The sequence below is a fragment of the Talpa occidentalis genome, unplaced genomic scaffold (genome assembly GCF_014898055.3).
Source record: "Talpa occidentalis isolate TD23 unplaced genomic scaffold, MPIMG_talOcc4v2.1 talOcc4.8, whole genome shotgun sequence".
NCBI classification, from domain to species: domain Eukaryota; kingdom Metazoa; phylum Chordata; class Mammalia; order Eulipotyphla; family Talpidae; genus Talpa; species Talpa occidentalis.
In genome coordinates, this window is record NW_023605194.1 from 108,933,995 (window position 1) to 108,957,802 (window position 23,808).

The window sequence follows — 23,808 nt, forward strand, 5'->3', positions numbered from 1 at the left end:
TGTACCTAGGTGGTAGGTGTGATGTGGTTACTGACAACTGAAGAGGTGTGAACCCATACCCCTGAATGATATACAGCATTGTAAGCCAGTGCTACCTCAATAAAAATAATACAACTTTTAAAAAGAAAGAATAAAGAAAATATTCTTTGTAAAAAAAAAAAAGGTTTCTACCAATTGCCAGTCAGTGCTCACCTACATTTGAATTTATGCCAGCTGAAGTTATTTAACATCACGACTGCCACTTCCGAGGGTCCAGCAGCACTTTCAGGTTCCCCTCTGCACATCTGTTTTTTTTCTTAAAGGTTTATTTATTTATGCATACAAGAGTGGGGTGTCAACACATCTTTAACTAATGCAAAGGTGACCATTTGTAATGTTTCATGACTAGGAGTCTTCCTGTGTTAGACAAACCATTCACCATACAAAGGTTTGTAGGCAACAGTGTAGGAGTAAGGGTTTTAGAGAGGAAATAGTCAGGGTAAAAAGGGAGCTGCTAATTAATGACTTGACACTTCTGCAATGTGGTCCTTCAGGGGGCTGACTGTGCCTGCTGTGACCAATTGAGTACAGATGCTGTGACCTCTTGCCAGTCTCTAGCCTGGCCTCTAAGTGGGGTAGAGGGTCCTGCCCTACAGCCCTAGGCCTGCTGGAGAGAACGCAAGGAGAGGCCCTGGACTATGTGAGAGCAGCTCAACACCCAGCTGCTGCTGCCAGCTGCTCCAGGCATGTGAGCCTTGCCCTTCCCCCCCCAAGACAGGCGTAGCTGCCAGCTGAATCCACCAGGAGACCCCAGTCAAAGTGACAAGTTGCAGAACCTCCAAATTCTGGCTCCACATCATGGTGAGAAAGAAAAAAAAAAAGGTTGTTATTTTAAACTGCTATGTTTTAGGATAGTTTGTTATATAAAAAAAAATGAGGTAGCCTAAAGAACCAGACAACCGAATTAAGATAAAAGAATGAATAGCTCCGGGCGACCAGGGACAGGCCCAACAGGAGGCCCTGAGGTCTTCTGTCCCCCGGGTCTCTCTTCTGGCCCAGCCATTTCCTCCAAGGCTTCACTGTTGCCACGTGACTCCACGACAGCAAGGCAGAACCAAGTCTAAGTCTAAATAAAAATGAGGTCTTTCTGGAAGTCAGTTCTGTGCTCTTTAGATTAGGATAAACCATTGGGATTCTCAGTGAGAACCAGCAGTTATTGGCAAGCACGGGCTAAAGAACTAACATCAGCTTTTGAGGTTGAGGCATATCAAACACAGTCGCCTTATTTATTAGGTCGTTGGAACTTTCCCAGGTTCCTGATTACATATCATTCTGGACTAGGTGTTAGAAGTGTTTTATCTTTTTTTTTTTTTTAAAATATTTATTTGTACATACAAGAGATGGGGTACAGGCCAGAGGAGTGGGGAGGGGGCGGTGAGAGGATTCACCAGAGACAGCGGGGAACAGAACAGGCAGACTGACTGAGATACACTGGCTGAGGGGAGCAGCGGGCGAGACAGGAGAGGTCTGCTGCGCCATGTGGGTAGCTCCCTGCCCAGGGATTGAACTCAAGCTGCAGAGGCTGCGGACAGCTTCATAGGCTGTGTCTTAACCCCTTGAGCCACCAGGGAGGCCCAAGTTATATCTTTTTACAGCCTCCTTCCCCAGGCAACTTTAAGTGCAAGCTGGCTCTGTACCCAGATCTTGTTACTGGTCTGACTGCAGTCATCTTCCACTTTAAACACCACAGTTAAACTGCACAAAGAACAGCTCTGAATTCCCTTCCCCCCTCACGTCTCCCTGTTTTTTTTCCATCCAAACTCCAATAATATATAAAGTATGTTGCTTACAGCAGGCAGAAATATCTATTTTAATTATTGGTAATATATCATTATTCATATTTAGTTGGGAAAAAGTTCATTCATTTCACAAGGATACTGCCTTTGCATTAAAAAATGATTTCAGGGCCTCCCCGGTGGTGCAGCGGTTGAGCGCTGGGTTGCAAAGCTGCCCGCAGCCTCTGCAGCGCCAGTTCTATCCCCGGCCACAGGGCGAGGGTCCCGCATGGTGCGCAGACCTCTCCTGCCGCCCGCTGCTCCCCTCAGCAGTGTACCTCGGTCCTTCTGCCTGCTCTGCTCCCCGCTCTGGCTCTGGTGAATTCTCTCACTCTCCCGCGCTTCTGACTGTACCCAGTGCTTGTATAAATAAATAAACAAATAAATCTTTAAAAAAAAAATGATTTCAATGATGAAGCTGAATGGGGGTTCAAATTTCTTTCTAAATTTTCTCTTCTGAGATTCCTGTTTTCTTTTCAGTGACTAAGGACATGAAATAAAAGTAAATAAATAAAAGTTGGACTGGAGGAGGAATTGGTGAAAAGATGAAATGAGACAAGCCCATAGTTGAAATTAATGAAAGTTCATCCACTCTGGAATGAGTTAGATGCTTTCTTTTGCTGCTGGCTCACCTTAACCAGAGAAACAGGCTGTAGTGAGGAAGCTAGACCTTTTGTTTAATCTGACAGTATCCCACAGTCACTGAGCAATCTGTTCTGATGAAGTCTGATTCCATCCTTTATTTTTAAAAAGGAATTTGATATTCATATATCTACACATCTAAATTATATTTAACATCCTTATCCATTTCCCTAACCTGGGTAAAAGATTGCTTTCAACTTTTTGCTGTAAACAATCTCGTAAAGAACATCTTCGTGTATAATCTTTGGATTGTTTCTTTACAACAGATATTGTAATTACAAGGTCCAAGGGCAGACAAATTTGTAGGATTGTACTTCACAGAAGGGCTATTCAAATCTCTACTCCCACCAGACATTGAGAAACATGCCTTTAAATCAGAGTTTCTTTGATTATGTGAACATTATTCATGTTAATTAGTCATTTAAATTTCTTTGTTGATTTTTATATTCATACCCTTTGTATATGGATGTCTTAGGATTTTAATTACTATTTATTGGGCCTTTTAAACACCAAGAATAACCATGTGTTGTAGTTTTTGCTGCAGATATCTCACTCAACTTATCACTTTGTTTAGTTGTTTTTTAATTTTATGTCTATCTTAATTCTTTAAAAATTTTATCCTGAAATACACTTATAATTCCGACCATCATTTTTAATTTCAGAAAGCCTTTCTTTTTTGTGATCAAAAAGATATTACTCTATTTTCTTCTACTGCTTTATGGCTTGCATTTTAACATGCTTGAGCATGGTGGTTAAGAACACAGAAGACTTATATTTGATTATGGGCTCCTGTAGTTGGTAGCTGACTGGTCCCCATTAACCTCTTTCAAACCCCGCTTCCACATCTGTAAAATGGGGATAATTACAGCATATCATAAGGAGTGTTGTAAGCATTAAATGAGATAATTTTTGTATTTTTAATAGGGCCTCATACATACTAATATTCAAGAAATTGTTATTATTGATATATAGCACAAGACTTCAGTGTCCTTTTTTTCCCCTACAACTATTTATTGATGGATCTTTCTCTGACCCATTATGCTCAGAGTGATTTCAGCCTCTCTTTCACACTTCTATATTGTAATATGTGTTTCTGGCTTTCCCAATGATTTTTCAATGCATTTGTATTTGTGTATGCCATTTTTTTAAATATCACAGCTTTAGAATATTTATTTATTTATTTATCTATTTATTTATTTATTTATATTTAAGAACTAGGGTACAGGCCAGATGCACAGGAGGGTGAGAGGACCCACCAGAGACAGAGCAGGGAACAGAACAGGCAGACTGACAAAATACACTGCTGAGGGGAGCAGCGGACACGACAGGAGAGGTCTGCTGCACCATGTGGGACCCTTGTGGCCGGCTGGGATCAAACCAGTGCTGCAGAGGCTGCGGACAGCCTCATTGTGCAGTGCTCAACTGCCTGTGCCACCAGGGGAGGCCCAGCTTTAGAATGTTTAACAATGTCATGTAGAAAAAGTGTGCATCTAAGACACACTTTTTTAAATTGTTGTGATTATATCTCTTCCCCACATGGATTTTAGAGTTATATTTTAATAAAAACATTAATTGGATATCTTAGTGAGAAAATTGTTACGTCACTGAAAATGCATCTTGATAAATGCAGAAAAAATGGACACATTAGTAATGTCCTAGATATAATTTAAAGACTTCAGTTTTTAGACAACAGTACAAGGAGGAACGATGTTCTTGGGATGTTCAGAGCGGGCAGTTCACTGGTGAATACAATCCAGATTATAGATGCTTAGTTCTAAAGGCGATCACAATTAGCATCCTCTGTTATTTAATGAAGTGGAAATGATATGGTGGCTACCTATGGTGTGCAAATATTTCACGCCCTTAAAATCTGATAGGATGCAAAAAACCCTATGTAGACCTCAGGATTTCCTAAGAATGGCTGACAGATGGTGAAGCTGATTCTGATCCTTGTGTTTACCTTACAGTGACAGCAGCTTGGCCAACAGCATCACTGCACTTTAAATACTAGTGGAATTGTTTTCTGTGCTTTACTTCTGGGAATAAATTTCTTTTTAATAACACTACTAGACATTTTGTTTATTGTTTCACAGTTGTTATAGCCATAAATTTATAACAAGGATACCATTATAATTTTTAAGTACTAATGTTTAAGCATAACAGTTTTGGTCCTAAAAGTTAATTGTAAATGATAAATACCAAAATAGCTGCAAACACTAAATGTTCTTTAAGAAAGGGCAACTCTGGGCCTCCCTGGTGGTGCAGTGGGTTGAATGCTGTACCTTGAAGCTGTCCGCAGCCTCTGCAGCACAGGTTCGATTCCCAGCCAGCCAGGGAGAAACCCACATGGCACTAAAGACCTCTCCTGCCTGTCCCGCTGCTCTCCTCAGCAGTGTCTTCAGTCTGTCTGCCTGTTCTACTCCCTGCTCTGTCTTTGGTAAATTCTCTCACCCTCCTGCACCTCTGACTGTACCCCAGTTTTGTATTAATAAATAAATCTTTAAAAAAAAAGAAAGCAAGACTCAAGCATTCTGAAAGATTGTCAAGAGTATGAAACAGAAAGAAATGGAAACCTTTTCTAAATTGTAGGAAAGTCAATTGAAAAAGCACATTGAATAGCATGTGCAAAAGATTATAGTCAATGCAAAAGAGACTAAAGGAAGAATGTATCAGAAAGTTCCTAACTTCATTCTTTATAATTCGTGCATGGAAATTAGAAGGTGAAGAAAATAAAATCTAGAAGTTTATGGAGTTAAGGACTTCTTTTTTAATAATTAAAAACAATTTTTCTTACATGATTGTAGTCCCCATAGTTATCCTGCCCCCCAAATCACCCATGAACAATCATCATATTCACTGGTGTTAATCCCTGTTCTGGTTTGCCCCACGCCTGCCCCTCCTTGGCTATATGCCTCAGCTCTATGGTCAGCTGCTAGTTTTGACTTTTTCTTGACCTTTTGCCTGGTTTCTCTATATTCCACATATAAGTGAGTCCATCTGGTATTTATTTTTTTCCCAGAAGGGACTTTTCTTTAAAAAAGTCTTGACATCCATGTTTGAGGAATTTTCTGGAAAGACTAGAGACATTTGATGGATCTTTCAGAATTGAATCAAGGTGTGCCTTGATTATTTCTTTTAAAATCACGAAACATTCCAGGCATTCAAAAAAGCACAGACAAGAGCCAAACAATGTTGCACACTTACCACTCAGCTCAGCTAATCCAGCCTTATAACTGTAGCTGAATGGTGTTTTCTTTAGTGCCATAATACATCTGCCATTGAAAGCACAGTGTCTGCATGTTCTAGAATCTCTTTCCAAAGTTCATTCCACCTAATATGTTCATTCTCCCTTTGTTGCCATCGGGATGCCCAGTGTTTGTAACTGGCAAATGTTCTAGACACAAATCGTCTGAGCCAAAAATGGTGATCATTAGCCAGCGTGTAAGATAATTCTAAACAGAAGAGCAAGGCTGCTAATATTTTAGTCCACTTAAAACCAACTGGCCAAGGCACCAACTCTCAGAGCTCCTTGTCTTCGCTCTCCCCCTCCTTTTGTATGTGTGTGAGAAAAATGCTTTTCTAAACCAGACGAAAAAATAAAAGGAAAGAAACACGTTACCTGTCGACGCTGAGCGCACAGAGATTGAGGACAGTGATCCCCACTGAGGACTTCTGCAAAAAGGGGAACAATTTGCAGAGGAACATGCCGAAGTCGTTGTGTTCGAAAGGCCAGCGCCCGGCCAGCAGCTGAAAAAGGAGACGCAGTGGTGAGAGATGGGGAGCTTGCTTGGGTACCTGCACACGTCTAAGTATGCCTCTGAGCTTCTCAGCGTCATTAGTCACTGTGCCTTCAGGTTAGCATGGTAGCCATAGAGTACTGTCATTACCATCATCATCATCACATATGTATTATATATGTCATCATATAGATATAACAATTGCTTATATATATGCATATATATAAATATATATATTTTTTCAAAGCCTCAGCAATATTTTATCTGGAAAGATATGGAGAATGAGACAAGTAATGAGATGAACCTTTGATCACACAACAGGAGGCAGCAAATGTTTAGATTTTGAAGCGAGAAGTGGGCAGCCATTGCTTATCAGTGTTTACTAAGTCATGAATTAAGCAAGTCATTTTCAACTAGTGGCCTTGGAACATTGTATTATCTCCTGACAAACAGCCAGAATGCTGAAGGAGAGACCATGGAGAATACTGGGAAATGAAGTGACTTAGGACGCACTGACTTGAGCTACTCTGAATGTACCTTTTCCTCTGAATTTACTTACTGACTCTGCTTCAATAGTTGCAATACAAGTGGCTTATGTGTATTTAGGGTCCAACTTCCCTTTATCGTACTGAAAAATGTGGTTACCGTTTGTAGTATTTGCAGGCAAATCTATTATTTCATGCTGCCAGTGTAGAGCACCCTCTAGCGGCTGTGGTAAGTTGCACACAGCTCCCCAGTGACTGCTGACATGTGGCTCAGTAGGTCTTGTGCTGGAGCTCCTTCTTAAATGTTTAAAGCTCAGCTACCTAAAAGGGGGAAGGCGGTCCCTCCTGAATTTATGGTGCCTTTCCAAGAGTAAAACACAGTATTGATTTCCTTCCTAGTTTTTGCTTAGTGACTCAGAATTTAAACTTGCTCTACTTAATAGGAAACACTATCCTACTCATTTGACAAACTTGTCTTTTGCTCTTTGCAAAGTACCCATTGCCATAGTAATTCTAAGCTGAGCTTCAACGTCTACCATTTTAAAAAGACTATGTGAGGTTTAGTTTTATGGTCAGTGTGGTCATTAGCATGAGTTATTGACGGAGGGTGGGGACTGTAGCTCATAGACACAAAATCAGAACCTAAGCATTCTGAGAATTTAGTAATAACCACACTCTTCTATAATTCTATTTTTTATGGCTTAGATTTCAGAAATTCCTTCTTCTTAGTCTTGTAGCAAGCTTTCATTTGTTTTGAAGTGTTTTCTAAAAAGAACTTTTCCTTTGATCCAATTCTGTCTCTGGCCTCCCTTTCAGTCCCACCAATGCTGGTTGGTGTTTTCTCAGAATTTCCAAATAATCTTTGTCCAAGGGTAACTGGTGGGCTCAGTACCCGAGAGCCGCCTTAAATACTGACCTTTCTCATGGAGCTAACAAATAATTACACCCTTGCCGACTGCTGGTTATTAATGTTTGATGCAAGCAAAGGCATAAAACACAATTTCTGGGATGAATCACCACCTATAAAGAAAGGAAAACCGTAAAACTGCTTTTCATAGATTGAGAGTTTAGTACTTTGGTCCAGCATTGTATTTCTCCACAAAGACTACAGAGATGTAATTAAAACATGTAGGAATTGTTTGTGGTGCACTTTGAATTGAGTAGCTGAACTGTTATGGTTGGTTCATTCCCCAAACAGGATCCTAAAATTCACATTGGGATGAATTTCCCAATGCACAATCAAACGAGAGAAAAGGATGTTTCTTGCTTTACAAAGAAAACTGATGTCTCATGATAAGTGCTGAGAAAAATAATCTAGAAAACTCAACAACTGAGCATGTGTTAATTCAGACCCATCCAACTGCAATTGGATATTTTTTCCTTTTCCAAGCTTCCTTAAACTTTCAACTTCCTTGAACTTAAAGTAGGTTAGGTATAAAGGAAGGGCAGAAGGCAAAGAGATCATGGAATTGGTGGTCAGTAAGCAAGATCACAGAATTGTCTTTGACACAATTAGGTTTTTGTTTTTGTTCAGTGTTCCCCTACTGATTCTTCCTGGGAATTATAGACAAAGGGGAAAGATATCATGGAAGGAAAAATTTTCAGTACAATCATACTTTAGACTTTTTAACCTGTGCCTGCTTCATTCTGAAAGGGTGTGTAGATAGTCATTTCTAAAAGATTGCATGAGGTTTAATTTCATGGTTAGTTGGTGGTGATTAACATGAGTCCATGGAATGAGAGTGGGAAACTTTCCCCCTCTCTGGAAAAGAGTCAGCTTTCTCCCTCTCTGGATAAACATTCCTTTTCCAAGAGCCATCATTAATTCCCAATCTCAAGTGGGACCTGCATGTTAGTGCCTTTCATGGAACCAGTGTTGGAGTCATCTGGCATGCAGAGTCTCCTTTCTATTCTGTTTTAGCAATAAAACACATAAAAGAACAAAAATATTGAAAAGGCATAGAGAGAAGTTCATCTCTTATTTAGAAAAGACATTTTGAGGCTCCTAAAAGACTGTTGGAAGTCATCTTTTCTGTTATTTACTAACAGTTAAAATTAAAAATACAATATATAAATGTTAAAAATTAAGCTGTACAAAAACACAATACAAGTGAGTTTCCCTTCCAATCAAGGTCCCTAAACTGCTTGCCCAAAGGCAACCACTGTTAATTGTGTTTTTTTTTTTTCCAGCAAACTTCCTATGTACATTAAAGCATGTGTTCTTTTAAAAAAGACAAGTGGGAACATATGGAGATAATAAAGGCTATTTGATCTTTTTTTAGTATTAGTAATGGTATTACAGACCATTATGATCTTTTTTCTAGAATTCTTTTCTGGGAAGTATTTCTACTGACTAATTAAAAGGTTTTGATTTTAGAGGCATGTTAATGAACCAGTTTAGACTGGGTTAGGAAAAGATAAGTTAGTATTTAGACTAAACCTAAGACCATGGCAGAAGAACTACTTGACCTTGTGAATGTTAACACGCTCTTCTCAATTCAGTGAAAGAAAAACCAAACTAGGCTGACAGACTGATAAGTCGAATTAGTCCAAAGGCTTAATCTGGCAGCTTGGAGCAGTCATAGCTTATTTTTGTGAGTATTTATAGTTTCTAAAGACTTCTCACAGTACCTGATGCATTTTGGGTGTAGAATAAATGAATGTTTCCAACACGTTAGGACAATATATTTTGAAGTTAGTCCCAATTATGCCCTGAAAACACGTTCATCTCATAATTTACTTTCTATTTAAAAGTTGTTTATCTATATTCCAAAGTCCACTTGACCCTTGAACAACACGGATTAGGCATGCACAGGTCTGCCGACACCATTTTTTCCCTGCCTCTGAGTCTGCATTCATGAGCTCAACCAACCTTGACTCTTGGATGAAGAACTAACAAGAAGAGACTTGAGCATTGTGGATTCTGGTGTGGGGGCATGGGTTCTGAAGCCAATCCCTGCAGAGACCAAGGAATGACTATAGGGAAACTTGGGGGGAGACAAAATTACGCTTGGATTTTCACAACTGTAGCATTTCCTCTCTGTGTTGAAAGAGACTGTGCACCTGCCAGCTAGCTTTTTTTTTGAATATTTTATTTTATATAATTCTTACATCATTTTTCATTTTTGCACAGTGTATGCATTTTCGTTTTGGTTCTATTCCTCATACAATTCCCACCCCCCTGATTTTGGCCCTGACCCCTCCTCTTCTCCCTCCCCCGCCCCCATGTAGTGTGTCTCTGGTTTATAGTTGTTGTTGATTTTGATTTTTCTTTATTATAATTAGTCTTCTTCCTCTGCCAGCTAGTTGTGAGGAGTGGAGGTGCAGAGTCCAGGTGGAAGAGGGACTGCCACAAGCCCCTTCCTGGAGACCTCTCACTTTGGGCTGTGATGAGACAGCCCCCGAGCAGCACTCAGAGGGGATGCCCATCCTCTGATCTGAGTGGGCACCAAGTTCTCACCTCCTCCGGTGGACCACAGAGAATCTCCCATAGAGCAACAACCCAGGCAGGGAAGGGGCACTTGCACGTGCCGTTTTAATGGAGGACATTCACCTTAGTCCAGCCTAGGGGGCTTTGGGACATCCTGCTTTGGGATTTAGTCATTCTAAAAAATGGGTGCTTATCAGTGTTTCGTGTGGTATAAATCCTTAGGCAAACCTGGCTTATACAGGCTTAAAAATGCATTCTACTTTATCGTGTTGATTTAACACCATCCAAAGCAGCCACACATACACAGTCTTGTATTGCTTAACGATGGACCTCATAAGTGATGCTGGTCTCCACAGGCTAGACCACATGGCACGAGTGTGTAGACTACACCATGTAGGTTTGTGTACTGACACTCTATGGTCAATAACAGCGTTGCTTAAAGGCGCTTCTCAGAGTACCTGTTATTAAGTAACACCTTCTACATTCATTCGTGCCATGCAGTGGTGCTTTTGTTTTCAGGTGGTGCTCAGGGACTTTATATTTCAGGTACTTTTCTCTTGGGCAAATAGCCTGATTCATCATGGGAGGTTGAGTTATTTTTACTTTACACTGAATGCTCTCTGGTTGTTTAGCTTTGATTGTTCTTTAGTCCATTCTACATCCAAAGTTCATCAGTAGGAGCCCCACAGAGAGGGACTTCTCAGTGTGTCTGTACACTGGAAAGATTTAGGAAGCATTAAAAGCTCCCAGTGCCTGGGCTGTATGTCCTTGAACTATGTGCTGATTTCAGGGTAATTTTACTGCTCTCTTCACACCCATACCCCTGGCCCAGGGGGCATCTGGCAACGTCAGGAGGCATTTTTGGTTATTACAACTAACTAGTAGGGAGGATACTAGAGGTAGAGGCCAGGGATGCTGCTAACCTTCCCACAACGCACAGGGCAGGCACGCAGTGAGGAGTCAGCCGGCCCCATGGCAGTGGTGTTGAGGCTGAAAACCCTGTCCTAGCTCAATGAAACCTGAATCTTCGGGGGGGGGGGGGGGTGAAACCCAAGCCTCAGTAGTTTCTAAAGCTCCTGGGTGATTCCAATGTGCAACTGAGGCTGAGCCCCAGTGTCCCCACTATTGTCCTCTCACTTGCATACACAGAAGCCCCTGGAGGGCAGGTCATAGCAGAATGCTGGGCCCCACTCCCACAGTTCCTGACTTGGTGGGACTAAGGAAGAGGGGCCTGTGAATCTGCATTTCTAACACAGCTCAGGTGATGTGCAGATGTTGCCTCTGATGACATCTGACAACCACTCCTGTAGGAGCAGCAAAAGCCAAAACTGACAGCCAGACTATGGGGGAGGAGCAGAAAAAGTGCCCAATGTAAACTTAAGAAATCAAAAATAATAGTGGTTGGTCATTCCTTACCCCTCAACACTGTCGTCCCTAAAGGCATTGGCAGACAGAGGCAGTTCAGTTATGAGAACTGACTGGTACAGCAGCTCCTCCTGATGTTGTTCGCCAAGTATCCTTTTGTTATAATATTGAAGAGAGGGAAAAAGAATGGTTTCTAGAGGGGCCGCTGTCTGTGGGGAGCCTGCAGCTCTCCCCATTTCTGGCTGGGTTTTCTCTGGGACTTCAGTTTCCTCCACCACTTTCCAAAGATGTGCCCTGGGGTCACTGGCATCTCCAAGAGAGTGAGGGTGGGCAGGGTGCTCTGAGCCTAGGATGGAAGGGCGTCCTGCCCGGGCTGGGACCCGCCTGAGCTGCCAGGAGCCGCTCCAGCCACCCCCACCCTGATCTGGAATAAGTGGTTTGGAAAATGAATGGAAAAAACTGATAGTTTAATATAAAAAGTGCTTTGGGTCTTTATTTGGAAGTTTGGTGATATTTTGGGGACCGGAAATATGCTGGAGGAACTCAACTCCTGTTCATATCAATTAGCCTATGGTCAAGTTGGTTACCATAGGCATCATTTTGCAAATCACACTTACTAAGGATATGCTTGGCTGCATTAAGGCAGGCTTTGCTGCTTTGGCCTCATGTTGTAGCCTGTGCTCCCAGCTGCCGGCACTGCAAGATGAAGCTGCTCTTTCCTTAAATTCAAATTAGGTAGTGAACTCATAGGGCTTAGGTTCAAGTTCAAGATTTACTGGATAGTAACTCTGTAGCCTTGGATAAGTCGCTTTTCTGTTATTTATTAAATGGTGGTTCTCATACTTGCCATGTGGCATGACCACTTGGGAGACCCCAAGGGGGCGATGTATATGAAGAGTACACACTGCACAAATGCCGCTACTTTGAACTGCTGTAGTTTGTCATCATAAATGGAAAGGTCCTGTTAATGCATGACTTAATAAAAAAAAAAAAGGAAAATATAAGCGAACCTGCCCCTTTTTAGTCATTCCAGATGTTACTAGCCACTGCCGCTCAATGCTATTATTTGGACATTATTTTGGTTATTGTCATGGCATCTTAATAAAACTAGTGGCACATTTTCCTTTGTGCTAATTTTCCTTCCACTCCATCCGGTGGTGAGGCTGAGAGAGAGATTATTCTTCTCCCCTTCACTCACTCCACCCATCCCGAGTAGAAATGAGGGATTTATGAGACTATTCTGTTACGGCTGGGAGCTTCAAAGTGTATTAAATATTTTCTTCCCCTCAATATGATTTTTGTAGTGTCACTGGAATCGGATATAATGACCCAGCTACCAGTCTTCAAAAAGTAGGGTTCTGGGTTCTTCTTCTTTCTTGCTGGGGAGAGGCTGGGATGGAGAAATTGCAGCACGGTCAAATCAATAGTAAACAAAAACCCTTCCCTACCGTGCAGACTGAGATGATTATAAGGCCTTGATGTCTAGGACAGGCCTTGAATGAGAACAAGAGCCCCGACTATTGCAAATCTCAAATCAGATTCAATAAAATAAATAAATCACTTCGCGTGACTGAGGCTGGAGTTTGCTCTCCCATCGGGCATTAATTGCTTCAGGATTGAGGCAGAGCTTTCCTAGAAATAAATGAAACAGAAACCATGGCATCTACCCCATCCACCCCATCAACAGGCCCCCCTCCACCGCCTCCTGAGTAGCCCCAGATTTGGGGTATAAGACAGATGCAGAGCGGAGCAGGAGTGCTGTGAATGTCCTTGACTTTGGCACTGGGTGACCTTGGTGACGTGGAGGCGGTTGGGACCAGAGAGACACTCCTTTTTAATTAAAGCAAATGACTTGACATAGTTAAGTGCGTGGGCCCTGAAGCTCGACTCTCGGGGTGGAACTGAATCTAAACTCCACATGTTCCCGACCGCGTGACCTTGGCATGTTGGTTGACCTTGCTGCTTCCCCGCTTCCTCCTCTAAGAAATGAAGATAATGATGATTACAGATGTCCCCTGCTCACTGAAAGGAGAACTTTCTATTCGGTATAATTTGGTAGATTATTTTGTGGGATCTGGGGACACTGTTACTGTGAATGTATGTGGAAAAATCTGTGAGTACTTTCTAACCGAAAAAATAACTCACCAAGTAGGAACACTGTGCTTTCAGACGGGGGAGGGACCTGCATTGTGGACAGGGGAGAAGCCCCACTAGACAGGGCTCCGTAGAACTAAGAACCCAGGAAAGTGAGCTGCTCGCCCAGCCTATGCTTATTCCTCTCACCCCTTTGTCCTGTTTTTCCACTGAGATCATGACGGCGGGTCATGATGGTGGCGGATGGCACAAGCACAAAGACCCCGCTCTCAGGAAACCACCAGCTGGAAGCGGAACATAAATAATAGTTCCAAAACGCTGTCAGTGATATTTGCTGAGAACCCAATGGGAGAGGCCTGGGGCACCCTGGCAGGGAGGATGGGAGGACAGCTGCTCTGTCCTCGGGCACAAGTTGGCCAAGGTCGTGCTCCTCAGCAAAAACGGGACATAAGAAGAGACCCGATGCCCAAGGGCTGGCGTGAGCACGAGGTGAATCCACGCACTCAAAGCTCTTCGAGCAGGGCCTGGGGGTCATGTGCTGCCAATGACGGCATCTGAGGCCCGTCCTCGCCTGCCCTGCTTCTCTGCAAAATCCTGAGCTTGTAGCTACTACTTGCTACTATGTCCTTCACCATCGAACATTCAGTGTCGCGGATTTTGCTGAGGTCTTAACTTTTTAAATCTGATGTTAATAACAACCAGGTGGAGTAGAAGGAACAAAAGGAGGAAAATTGGTTTTTAAAACCAGAGTTCCAGGGCTACGAAAGTTTTTTCCTTGGAGGGCAGATTGCTCACCCAAGATATGAGGTTATTTTTCCCAGTAGTCTCTGTCACCTAAAGGCTAACAATGAATAAGAAAAGGTCTCTTTTTAATAACTCTGGTTGCTGCGAGGATGCCAGCGTTGACGCCAGGGACTTGAGCCTTGTATTTTGCAGGCATCAAACCAAAGGCTATTGGATGAAGAAGGATAAAACGTCTCTAAAACAGACAAGTGAAAGGTACCGCGTATTGAGTATTGAAATTACACAGGTTCGTGTCAAATGTATGTGCCAGTGCTTGACGATCTAACTCCTAAAGGAGGGAAGATTTATGCTGGGAAGAAAGAACCCCGACTTTTCCTGAAAGGAGACTAAATTCCACTCAGCTGCTGTGAATGGAGTCTTACATTTTATCCTAACAAAGGACAAAGATAGTTAATTACAGAAAATAGTTGCTCTGACCCAGACACACGATGAAGGCTCTGAACTTAATGAAAAAGTTTTATGGTTAGTTTTAATCAGCAGTTTCAGGGGTAATACGTGCTAGTACTTATTTAAACAAGACAGGCCGGCAAACCCAAAGCAGAACAAAACAAATCAAAGATCCCACATAATAGACTTAGGCAGGAGTCCCCTAAAGCTTATCAGAAGCTGGCAATAAGGAACAAAATGGGCAAACCAACGGCGTGTTTGAAAGCATGCAACTTATTTAATGATTGAATATATAAACTCATCAGAAGTGGAGTTAGGTCTTCATCGTAAGGTATGTCATGTGGTCACAATTACCCTGTGTGGGGATGGAAACAATGACCCCACAGCGATGTGGCATGCGGCATGGAGAAACAGTGCCATATGTGTCTGGGGGTGGGGCTAAGAGAGAATACAATTAATGTGGAAGCTGGCGTGTGATAGTAGGTAAGGTTGGGGTGACTTTGAATATTGAATAACAGAATTCGTCAGAAAATAACATTTCACAATTTCCAGTAGCTGAAAAGCAGCACTGTCATAGTTCATGCACGAAAGTTTTAGAAGTCTGCTGTCTTCTCGGAAATGCTGTGTATGGGACAGAGTGTATTAAAGTCCCAAAAGTTATATTTGATGCAAAGAGGGGAGAATGGGAACACACTGATGGGGAAGTGAGAGATACTGGCTTCCAGCTCGAGTCCTGCTAAAAATCTTTGACCTCTGCTCAATGAGAAATGGTGGACTAAAACTACGTCTCCAAATTTATAGACTCTCTCCATTCTCTGCCAGTTCGTCACGTGTATTTTTTTTAAATCATAATTCTAGTCTGTAACTGGTTTATATCATTAACTCCATTTATCCCTAACTTAAGTCCTTCACGTCGCCGTATAGGATTCATTTTGTTGTCATATTTTTTTTATCTTTGTCATCAATGAGTATGTTAGCCCTTTATGTTTTTTTCTACCCCAAAGGACTAAGAATGTCAGAACCTGTAGCTTGAAGGCTTGAGACTATTTATTTACCTTAAATCTATGAACAGTATTTTATCACTTTCCAGGGAAAAGCTAAAATATATAGTAAATTTGCCAAGTGACCTGCAAACATCATTCTGTAAATATAATCCTAACTATATATAAAATGTAGGAAAAAAAAGTAGGTGACTATTTCAAGCTTCCAGTTTAGCTCAATTATAAATAATGATGTAAAATTAAGGCTTTAATATAAGTTTTGAAAATTAGTTTGGTAATATTTTATATATCAGTTATGGTTATGCATTTATTGTCAATGTCTCAAGAGAACATTTTTGTACTAGACAAGAACAGTAGCTTTGAGTCTAGTTTAACTTCTAGCCTTCTGATATGATATATGATATATTAAGTGTAAGTATTATGTTTATTTTTAATATTGTTGTTTTTAATAAATGATGTTGGAACAATTGGATATGCTTGCTTATGCAAAAAAAAAAAAAAGAAAGAACTTAGATGCTTACTTAACATCCTACATAGAAATTATTATTATTTTTTAAAAGATTTATTTATTTATGCATATAAGAGCTGGAATACAGGCCAGAGATGCAGGGGCTGAGAGGATTCACCAGAGACAGAGTGGGGAGTAGAACAGGCAGACTGACTGAGACACACAGCTGAGGGGAACAATGGACGAGACAGGAGAGGTCTGCTGTGCCAATGTGGGTAGTTCCCTGACTGGCCGGGGATCAAACTCATGCTGCAGAGGCTGTGGATTGCTTCAGAGTGCGGTGCTTAACCCCTTGCACCACCAGGGAGGCCCCTACACAGAAATTAATTGTGATCATAGATCTAAGTATAAGAGTTAAAAATATAAAACTTCGAGTGAAGCATAGGTGAATTCTTGGGTGTAATTTTAGGCTTAGACAAGGATTTCACAGATGTGTCAGAAAAATGATCCATTTATATCCCTACATCATATACAGTGTTTTAAACCATTGTTACCTTAATGCAAAATGATACAATTTAAAAAAGATAAAATGAAATTAGTACTATTAATGAAGTTCCATGTTCAAATGGTTGTGAATTTAATGGAACCATTTCACAAAAAGTATACTTTGTTTTCAAAAAACAAGTTTTTAAAAATTGAGAATTTGGGGGCCTTCCCGGTGGTCTAAAGGTTAAATCTCAGTGCTATCACTGCCAAGGCCTAAGTTTGATCCCCAGCCAAGGAGCTAACCCACATGGTGCAGCAGAACTCTCCTGCCTTGCTCGCTGCTCCCCTCAGCAGTGTATTTCATCAGTCTGCCTGTTCTGTTCCACACTCTGTCTCTGGTGAATTCTCTCACCTCTACCCCTGCACCTCTGCTCTGCAGCCCAGTTCTATGCAAATAAGTAAATAAATAAATAAATTGAGAATTTGTGACCCCTTTTTGAAATATCAGTTGACTCACATTCTAAAAGTTCTCAAAGGTCTTGATGCCTTCACATCCCCTTTGTAGTTCCTATGCATCTGGTAATCTCCTAGGGAGGAAAGTCTAGAAAGGCACCATTTAATTTTATCAATAAAATCTGATATTTCACCCATAGCGAAACCATGGCTAGACTTTTACACTCATTTTTCTGTATCACATTCACAGACAAGTTTCCCATCCTTTTCAGTGATAACTAGGGATACCCATTTGGTAAAATGTGTTTCCCTGAGCGTCCGAGCAGATGTATGTGTTTCGGCAAGAGTTCCATCAAAGGACTCAACCTTACTTTTTGGTTTACTTTAAAATTTTTCTGGCTTCCTTCTGCCTTGGCCTCACCAACATGACAATGAGTGTAGAACACACAAATCTGTGGACCAGATGTTCCAAAGCAGCCTGCAAGATTTGCAACAGAAAGCATATTCTGGAGCTCAATTTCTGTATCATACACATTTTCCTTTATAGTATGTTACTTGTGTCTTAAATAAGCAACTAAAGAAGCCAATGGATTTAATGGGGGAGAGAAAAGGAAATGACTTCTTTGAACACAGTCTTTGAAAATATATTTCTGCACCAGCGATGACATTTTGGTAACTTTCAAGTTTGCCTTACATGGTGGTATGTGGAAAAGATACTGTTTAGCAGCCTAGCTAACGACTTGGTCTCTGAGCTCAAACAGGATCCCGATTGCTAGTGGTGTGACCCTGAAATCCCTTCAGCACTGTACCTCAGTTTATTCATTTTTAGAATCCAGGCAATAGAAATGCACTGTAGGTTTGTTGTGAAGCTCGAGTGAGTTAGCCTGGCATGGAGTACATGCCAGTTAAGCATGGGATAATACTATTCTCATGTTATACATGGTATATGGACAATTTAAGACCGCATATTTTCCCTTCATTGATTTTGGAGGAGCTTCTCAACACAGTAGTGAGAATCCTCCTGTAAAATTATAAACCAGATCATGGCATTCATGTGCCCAAAACCTTCTAGATGCTTCCTCTACTGGAAAAAAAGCTAAAGGCTTTTTATAGGTAGGCCGACCATGTTTTCTGGTTTATCCAGGGCAGTGTTGGGTTACGCCTATTATCCAAATGCTGTTATTGAGAGTCTCCTTTCATGCTTGAAAGTATACTACTTTGGACAATAAGTTATATGGCTGCCGTACTATTTGACCCTTTGTTATCTGCCTCCCCCCATCTCCTGCTCTATCCTCATATCCCTGTGACCTCATATACCACCCGTCTCTCACTTTCACTCCACTGCCTTGACCTTTCTGCTGTTCCTTTCACCCTCCAGGCACATTCCTGCCAGGGCATTTGCACTTGCACTTTCTACTGGCAGAGTGTTCTTCCCTTAGACAGCATGACTTGCTCCTTCATCTCTTTTAAGTATTTTTTTTTAACTGTCACCTTCTTTTGAAGCCTTTTTCAGCTACCTTTTCTACAATCAGTGTCTTCTCCCTCTTCTTTCTATTCATCTTCCCCAACTCTCCTTAGTACTTAACTTACATATTATATATCTTCTTTTCAACTTGCTTATTGTCTCGTTCTATAGAATGTAAGCTCCAGGAGGGCAAAGCTCCAGTTTATAGTAAGAGCTAAATAAATATTTGTTGAATGCAAAGTGAAAAGCATTTAGAGAAGAACCGAATGTAACTGAGTAACCCCAATGGCCAGCCAGTCACCATTCTCATTACCTTCGAATATAACATTTGATCTAAAATAGCAGAACCCCATGTGGGTTATAAGAAGCATGATTTGACTATCTCCTCTGATTAATGCTATTCTCCAAGTAAGTTGTCTTCAAAGTTGTGATAGCAAGTGATGTCAGACTCTTAGAGATGTTTCAATACTAAAAAGTGATCTCTAAGTTTGTACAAAAATAGCACGAAATTATGAACACTAAATTATGAAATTAAGAAAGTGTTTATATGAATACTCTGAGGGCACACCTGATTTTGGCTCCCCAGCCCAGGAACACTGAGACTTCAAACCTTATAAACTGAAATAAGCATTTCAAAGTTGTGATTTTGTAAAACTGTTGATGTTCAAATTTAAAAATTAGGCTAATAATACAAATGAATACTGATCCATACTTATGCTTAGTTCTATTGTGAAATTTAATTTCAGCTATTAACTTTCTAAGGTAGGAAAGTTTTTCCAAGAAAAACTAAACCTAGTTAAAAATAAATTTGTTACTATAGAAAACAGTGATTCTAACTCCCAGGAGATATGGTAGATCCAGAAGGCAGTTGTAGACTTTCTGGAACTAGACCAAATTTATTTTGACAGGATTTCCTAGAACATTCCTTATTTAACCACTCTAGCCTTACAATCAACTTCAGAGAGTAAACTTGGTTCCCCATCCCCATTCACTTTAGTTTACACACTTTTTATTTCAACTGTATAAACTGTGTATGATAATAAAGGAGTGATACTCAGATCCTAGCAACTCATAAAGACTAAACAAGTACTTCAAAACAAAATAGCCTAGAACATTTGTTTTTATTGATCAGATGCTGGAATCAATGAATCTTTCTCTCTCCCCCCCACATATATAATATATATTATATATATGAAATGTAAAAATTCTCTTTCTCAAAAGTAACACTTCTATGTATCATCCATTTTATGTTAAACTTAGAATAAGCACGCTCTTCCCTGAGCTGAGCTGTCAGATGGAGGACTGTCATGAGCCTTGACGCTTTTCCATCTCAACACCTTCCTGATCATAATGGAAAGAAACTCAGTCCCCCTCCTTAGCCCTGGGAAGAGTCTTGCAGTTCTGGACGGTGCCATCCCCCATCTCTGAAATGAAAATAACTGCTGTGAGCCAAACACCGAGGGTTAGCTGCGTAACCTCACATGAGAACAATTATTTAACGTGGCCATGAGAGAAAGCGATGAGGTTCCCAGGCACAGGAGACGGAAGTCAGAAGGGGAGCTGGAGAGGGCTCTGAAGCCTTTCCAGACAGCAACTTCCTCAGAACAAATAGCAAAGTGGGTAATAAATTTATCACTGTCATCTTATATGTACATATATTCTTAAATCAGCTGGTTAGCAAAAGGAACTTTTGCAATCCACCGTGTCCTAGCAGTGCCAGAAAATCAACCTATTTTCTATTCTTGAAAGAGCCAATAAAATCTCATGTGATCTGAAGTTCATTTCAATGTTCCAAATGGTGGATTTACTATTTCAGTCGAAATGACAGTGATAACGATGCCCAAAGAATGCATATCGCACAGAAATCCTGGAAAGTGACTATTCAGTTGGTTGTGTGTGTGCGCGCGTGCACGCGCATGTGTGTGTGCGTGTGTGTGTGTGTGTGTGTGTGTGTGTGTGAGAGAGAGAGAGAGAGAGAGAGAGCAACAACACAGTGTCTGGACAGAGGAAGGGAGCTTTTGACAAGAGCAACAGGGAAGGGACGCAATCTTGTTAGAGGTGTTCTGCTTTGCAAATCTTTCTCTCAGGTGTTTGGAACTTGAGACATTCTGACACGCAGAGAAAAAAGTAGACATTCACTCTACTCAAAGAACAAATGTACCTTTAGAGCTGGAATTTCATGGGAGCACACAGTGATAAATGAGAAAGATGGCAGCTTGCCTCAAGGAACTTGGGGCCGAGTGGGGTTGACAGGCACTGAATGGGCAAATACAATAGAGTGTGTGTTCAATGCTATTGCAGGGTTAATAGATGGTGTCGTGAGAAAGCACTAACCCAGACTGGGTCGTGGATTATTTGCCAGATGAATTGATGTTTAAGCTGAAATCTGAAGACTAAAGTTAGATAAGCCGGAAGAAGCATCAGGGGAGAATATCCCAGGTAGAAGGATCATCTTGAGGTTCTGAAATAGACTGCAGAAGCAGGAGTAGATAGAGAAGAGTGTGAAGAGAGATGCAGTGGAGAGAAGGCGGGGTAGAGAGATTTAAGAATAAAACAGCTGGCTGGGAAGCCAGGTGCCAACAGGAGGTTGCCATCTTGGACAAGGAAGCATGTCCTCTCTTAACATTCAGGGAGGACAGTCTTTATGCTTAATTTCATGATCTCAGCACTATTACTGCATCACATGAGAAGGTTGGTATTAATTTGCATGATGATGGGTAAAAAGGGAAATACACCCTTGATGGAATTTGGTGGGTAATATCAACACAATGTCCTGTGCTTTGTCCTTAAAGAAGAATGAAGAATCCCTGACAAATCATTTTTAATGAAGAATCCCTGACAGATAATATCATCATCATCTTCATTGTCCTCATCATCACAATATTTTGAAGGTCTCAGGGCACTCTGATTAGAAGTTAATTTCACCAACAAAGACCTTAATCAAAGAAAACCATATCAATAAATATTTATTAACTACTTCTGTATTGCATACCATCTAGAAATTGTGGCAATTTATTTCTGTGACAGAAGTGCCCTAAGTGACTTGACATGTCGCGAATGACTTTTGTGTGGCTGTCCCTACAGGAAGAACCCCAGTTGCATAAGATGTCAAAGGCTGTGTGAATATGGAGATAACTGGCTCTGGGTGAACTTCTCTGGCTTGCACAGCGCTCAGATCTTCTGCCAGAACAACATATTGGGAGTCTTGACTTTCCATTGCAAAATAGTCCTGATAATTTCATACTGAAATTATGTTTGTTTATTTTTCATTGTTGTCTTTAACAAGAAGTGGTTGCTTGGAGTGCCCTGGATTAGTAATCAACACTTAGTTACTAGATTCTTTCACTGACTGTTCAGCTTGTTCTTGCAAATCTGCTTTCCCCCATGTGCTAAATGATTCATGAGATTATGTTCATACCTTGGTGTGGTGTTGAGAGGGAGAAGAATTATACTTCTGAATATAATGGAAACCCTAGAAGTAATGTTTGTGCATGGATGAGCCAAGACATGGCGCCATGTGCTTTCAGGATAACAGCTTATCCGTGTGTGCGCACAGATACACCCATAAATCATTCAATTATTCACCTAAGTATTATCTGTGGCATCAATTGCCTGCTGTGCATGGCAGAGATTTCTGTGAAAAGCCATCGGACTCAACACCGCCCTTCTTCCCATGGACACTATTCTAAACATCTTTAGTTCTCTCCTATGTGGATTTCCCCACATTCCTGTTTCCACTTAAGAGAGCAAGGTGTGTTTATGGACATATCTGTGTACACATCCGGGTAGAAGTGCACAAGGCAGCATGTCTTGGCCCACCCAGCAGCAAGACATCACCCAGGGCTTCTACACTATTCAAATTATAATCCATCTTCTTGGAGCCGAGCATGAAGGAATAAACAGAACCTCATCAATCATTAAAGAATATAATTGCTAATGTCTATACTTCTATATTGTCATTTAGTAATTGGGGGTTATTTTTGCCTCTAAACTCAGATATTTTAATTATTTTATTGTTTTAATGAATATAACTTTTTTATATATACACAGATTAAACTACTTGCCCAAGTTTTTGCATTTCTTAAAGATTCTGGATATCAGATAATGTAATTTTATAATTAAATTATTTCCATAGAGGTGGTAATGTGGTTTCTTTGAAAGTTGAATCCATGATCAGCTTAGGAGATAAGCAAGGATATTTGAGAATCTCCTAATTCCTTTCTCCTATTTTCTTCTAATTAAAAATTAGATGACTTTGATAAATTTAGTAGTAGCTTTTCTTTAACATTGCTATTTGCAAGGTCATCGTGTTTGAAAACCAAGAAGGTAACTGGCACTGATTTGCTTCCTTTCATCCCTTCTGCTGTCTACTTCGTTGTCTCTGTGTGAATATGTCCCAGGTAGTATATGCGTGTGTGAGCATGACCCAGGGTCAGAAATACCTGTCTACTTTTTGGTTATTTCTTCTTATGCAGCATACAGAACTCCAGCCCTAACTCATTTTCAGTTTAGATCTATAAATGCTTCAGCAGCAGCAATTTGGCAGCTAGATCCATGTTCTCGGAGATGTGATTTCGGGCACAGGATGTTATGTAGGGTAGTGCTGACACTCTGACGAGAACTGAGTATGATGTTGGGAACTGGCAAGATGTAGGTAAAGTGGGGCTAGAGTGAGAAGGGCCTTGGGCACTAAACATGGCAGTTATTGGGTGTTTATGAGCAAGGAGTGACACTCACTAAGTAGAAGCAAAGTCCAGTGTGGGGTGGAAGGAAGAAACCCTGAAGACCCGGAGGTCACTTAGGAAACATGGCGGTCCAGGTGCGGTATAACACCCCCCTCCCATGCCCACATGCATCCAGAGCCTCACAGGACTGGTAGCACAGGTGACAACCGACCAGAATCAGCTCAGTTGCCCAACACTTGCTGCATTGCTTTTCAGTTGTGTTTCACATCTCACTCATCTAGGAACCCCCTTCGGTGCTATTTTCAAAGCTAGATTAAAAGGACTAAAATGTGAATAGAGAGAACACTTTATCCATCCTCTCCTATAGTCTGATCTGCAAGTCTGACCCGAAGGCACGATCTCCACACTGTCTACTTCCACTACTGCAGACTCTGATGTGACGCAAGGCCACTTTCCTGGACTGGGGACACCTTAGAACTGAGTATCGAACAATCCATAGAATTGTTAAACAC

The 23,808-nt window shown here is 41.1% G+C and overlaps 1 protein-coding gene across 1 annotated transcript in view; it reads right to left on the bottom strand.

Annotated features, from left to right (window-relative positions):
• Positions 1 to 23,808, bottom strand: part of EDNRA (endothelin receptor type A) — a 48,469-nt gene that overhangs the window by 17,956 nt on the left and 6,705 nt on the right. The window contains exon 3 of the mRNA XM_037497531.2: positions 6,076 to 6,203. Coding sequence (XP_037353428.1) covers positions 6,076 to 6,203 — 128 coding nt within the window. The remainder of the gene's footprint in view (positions 1 to 6,075; positions 6,204 to 23,808) is intronic.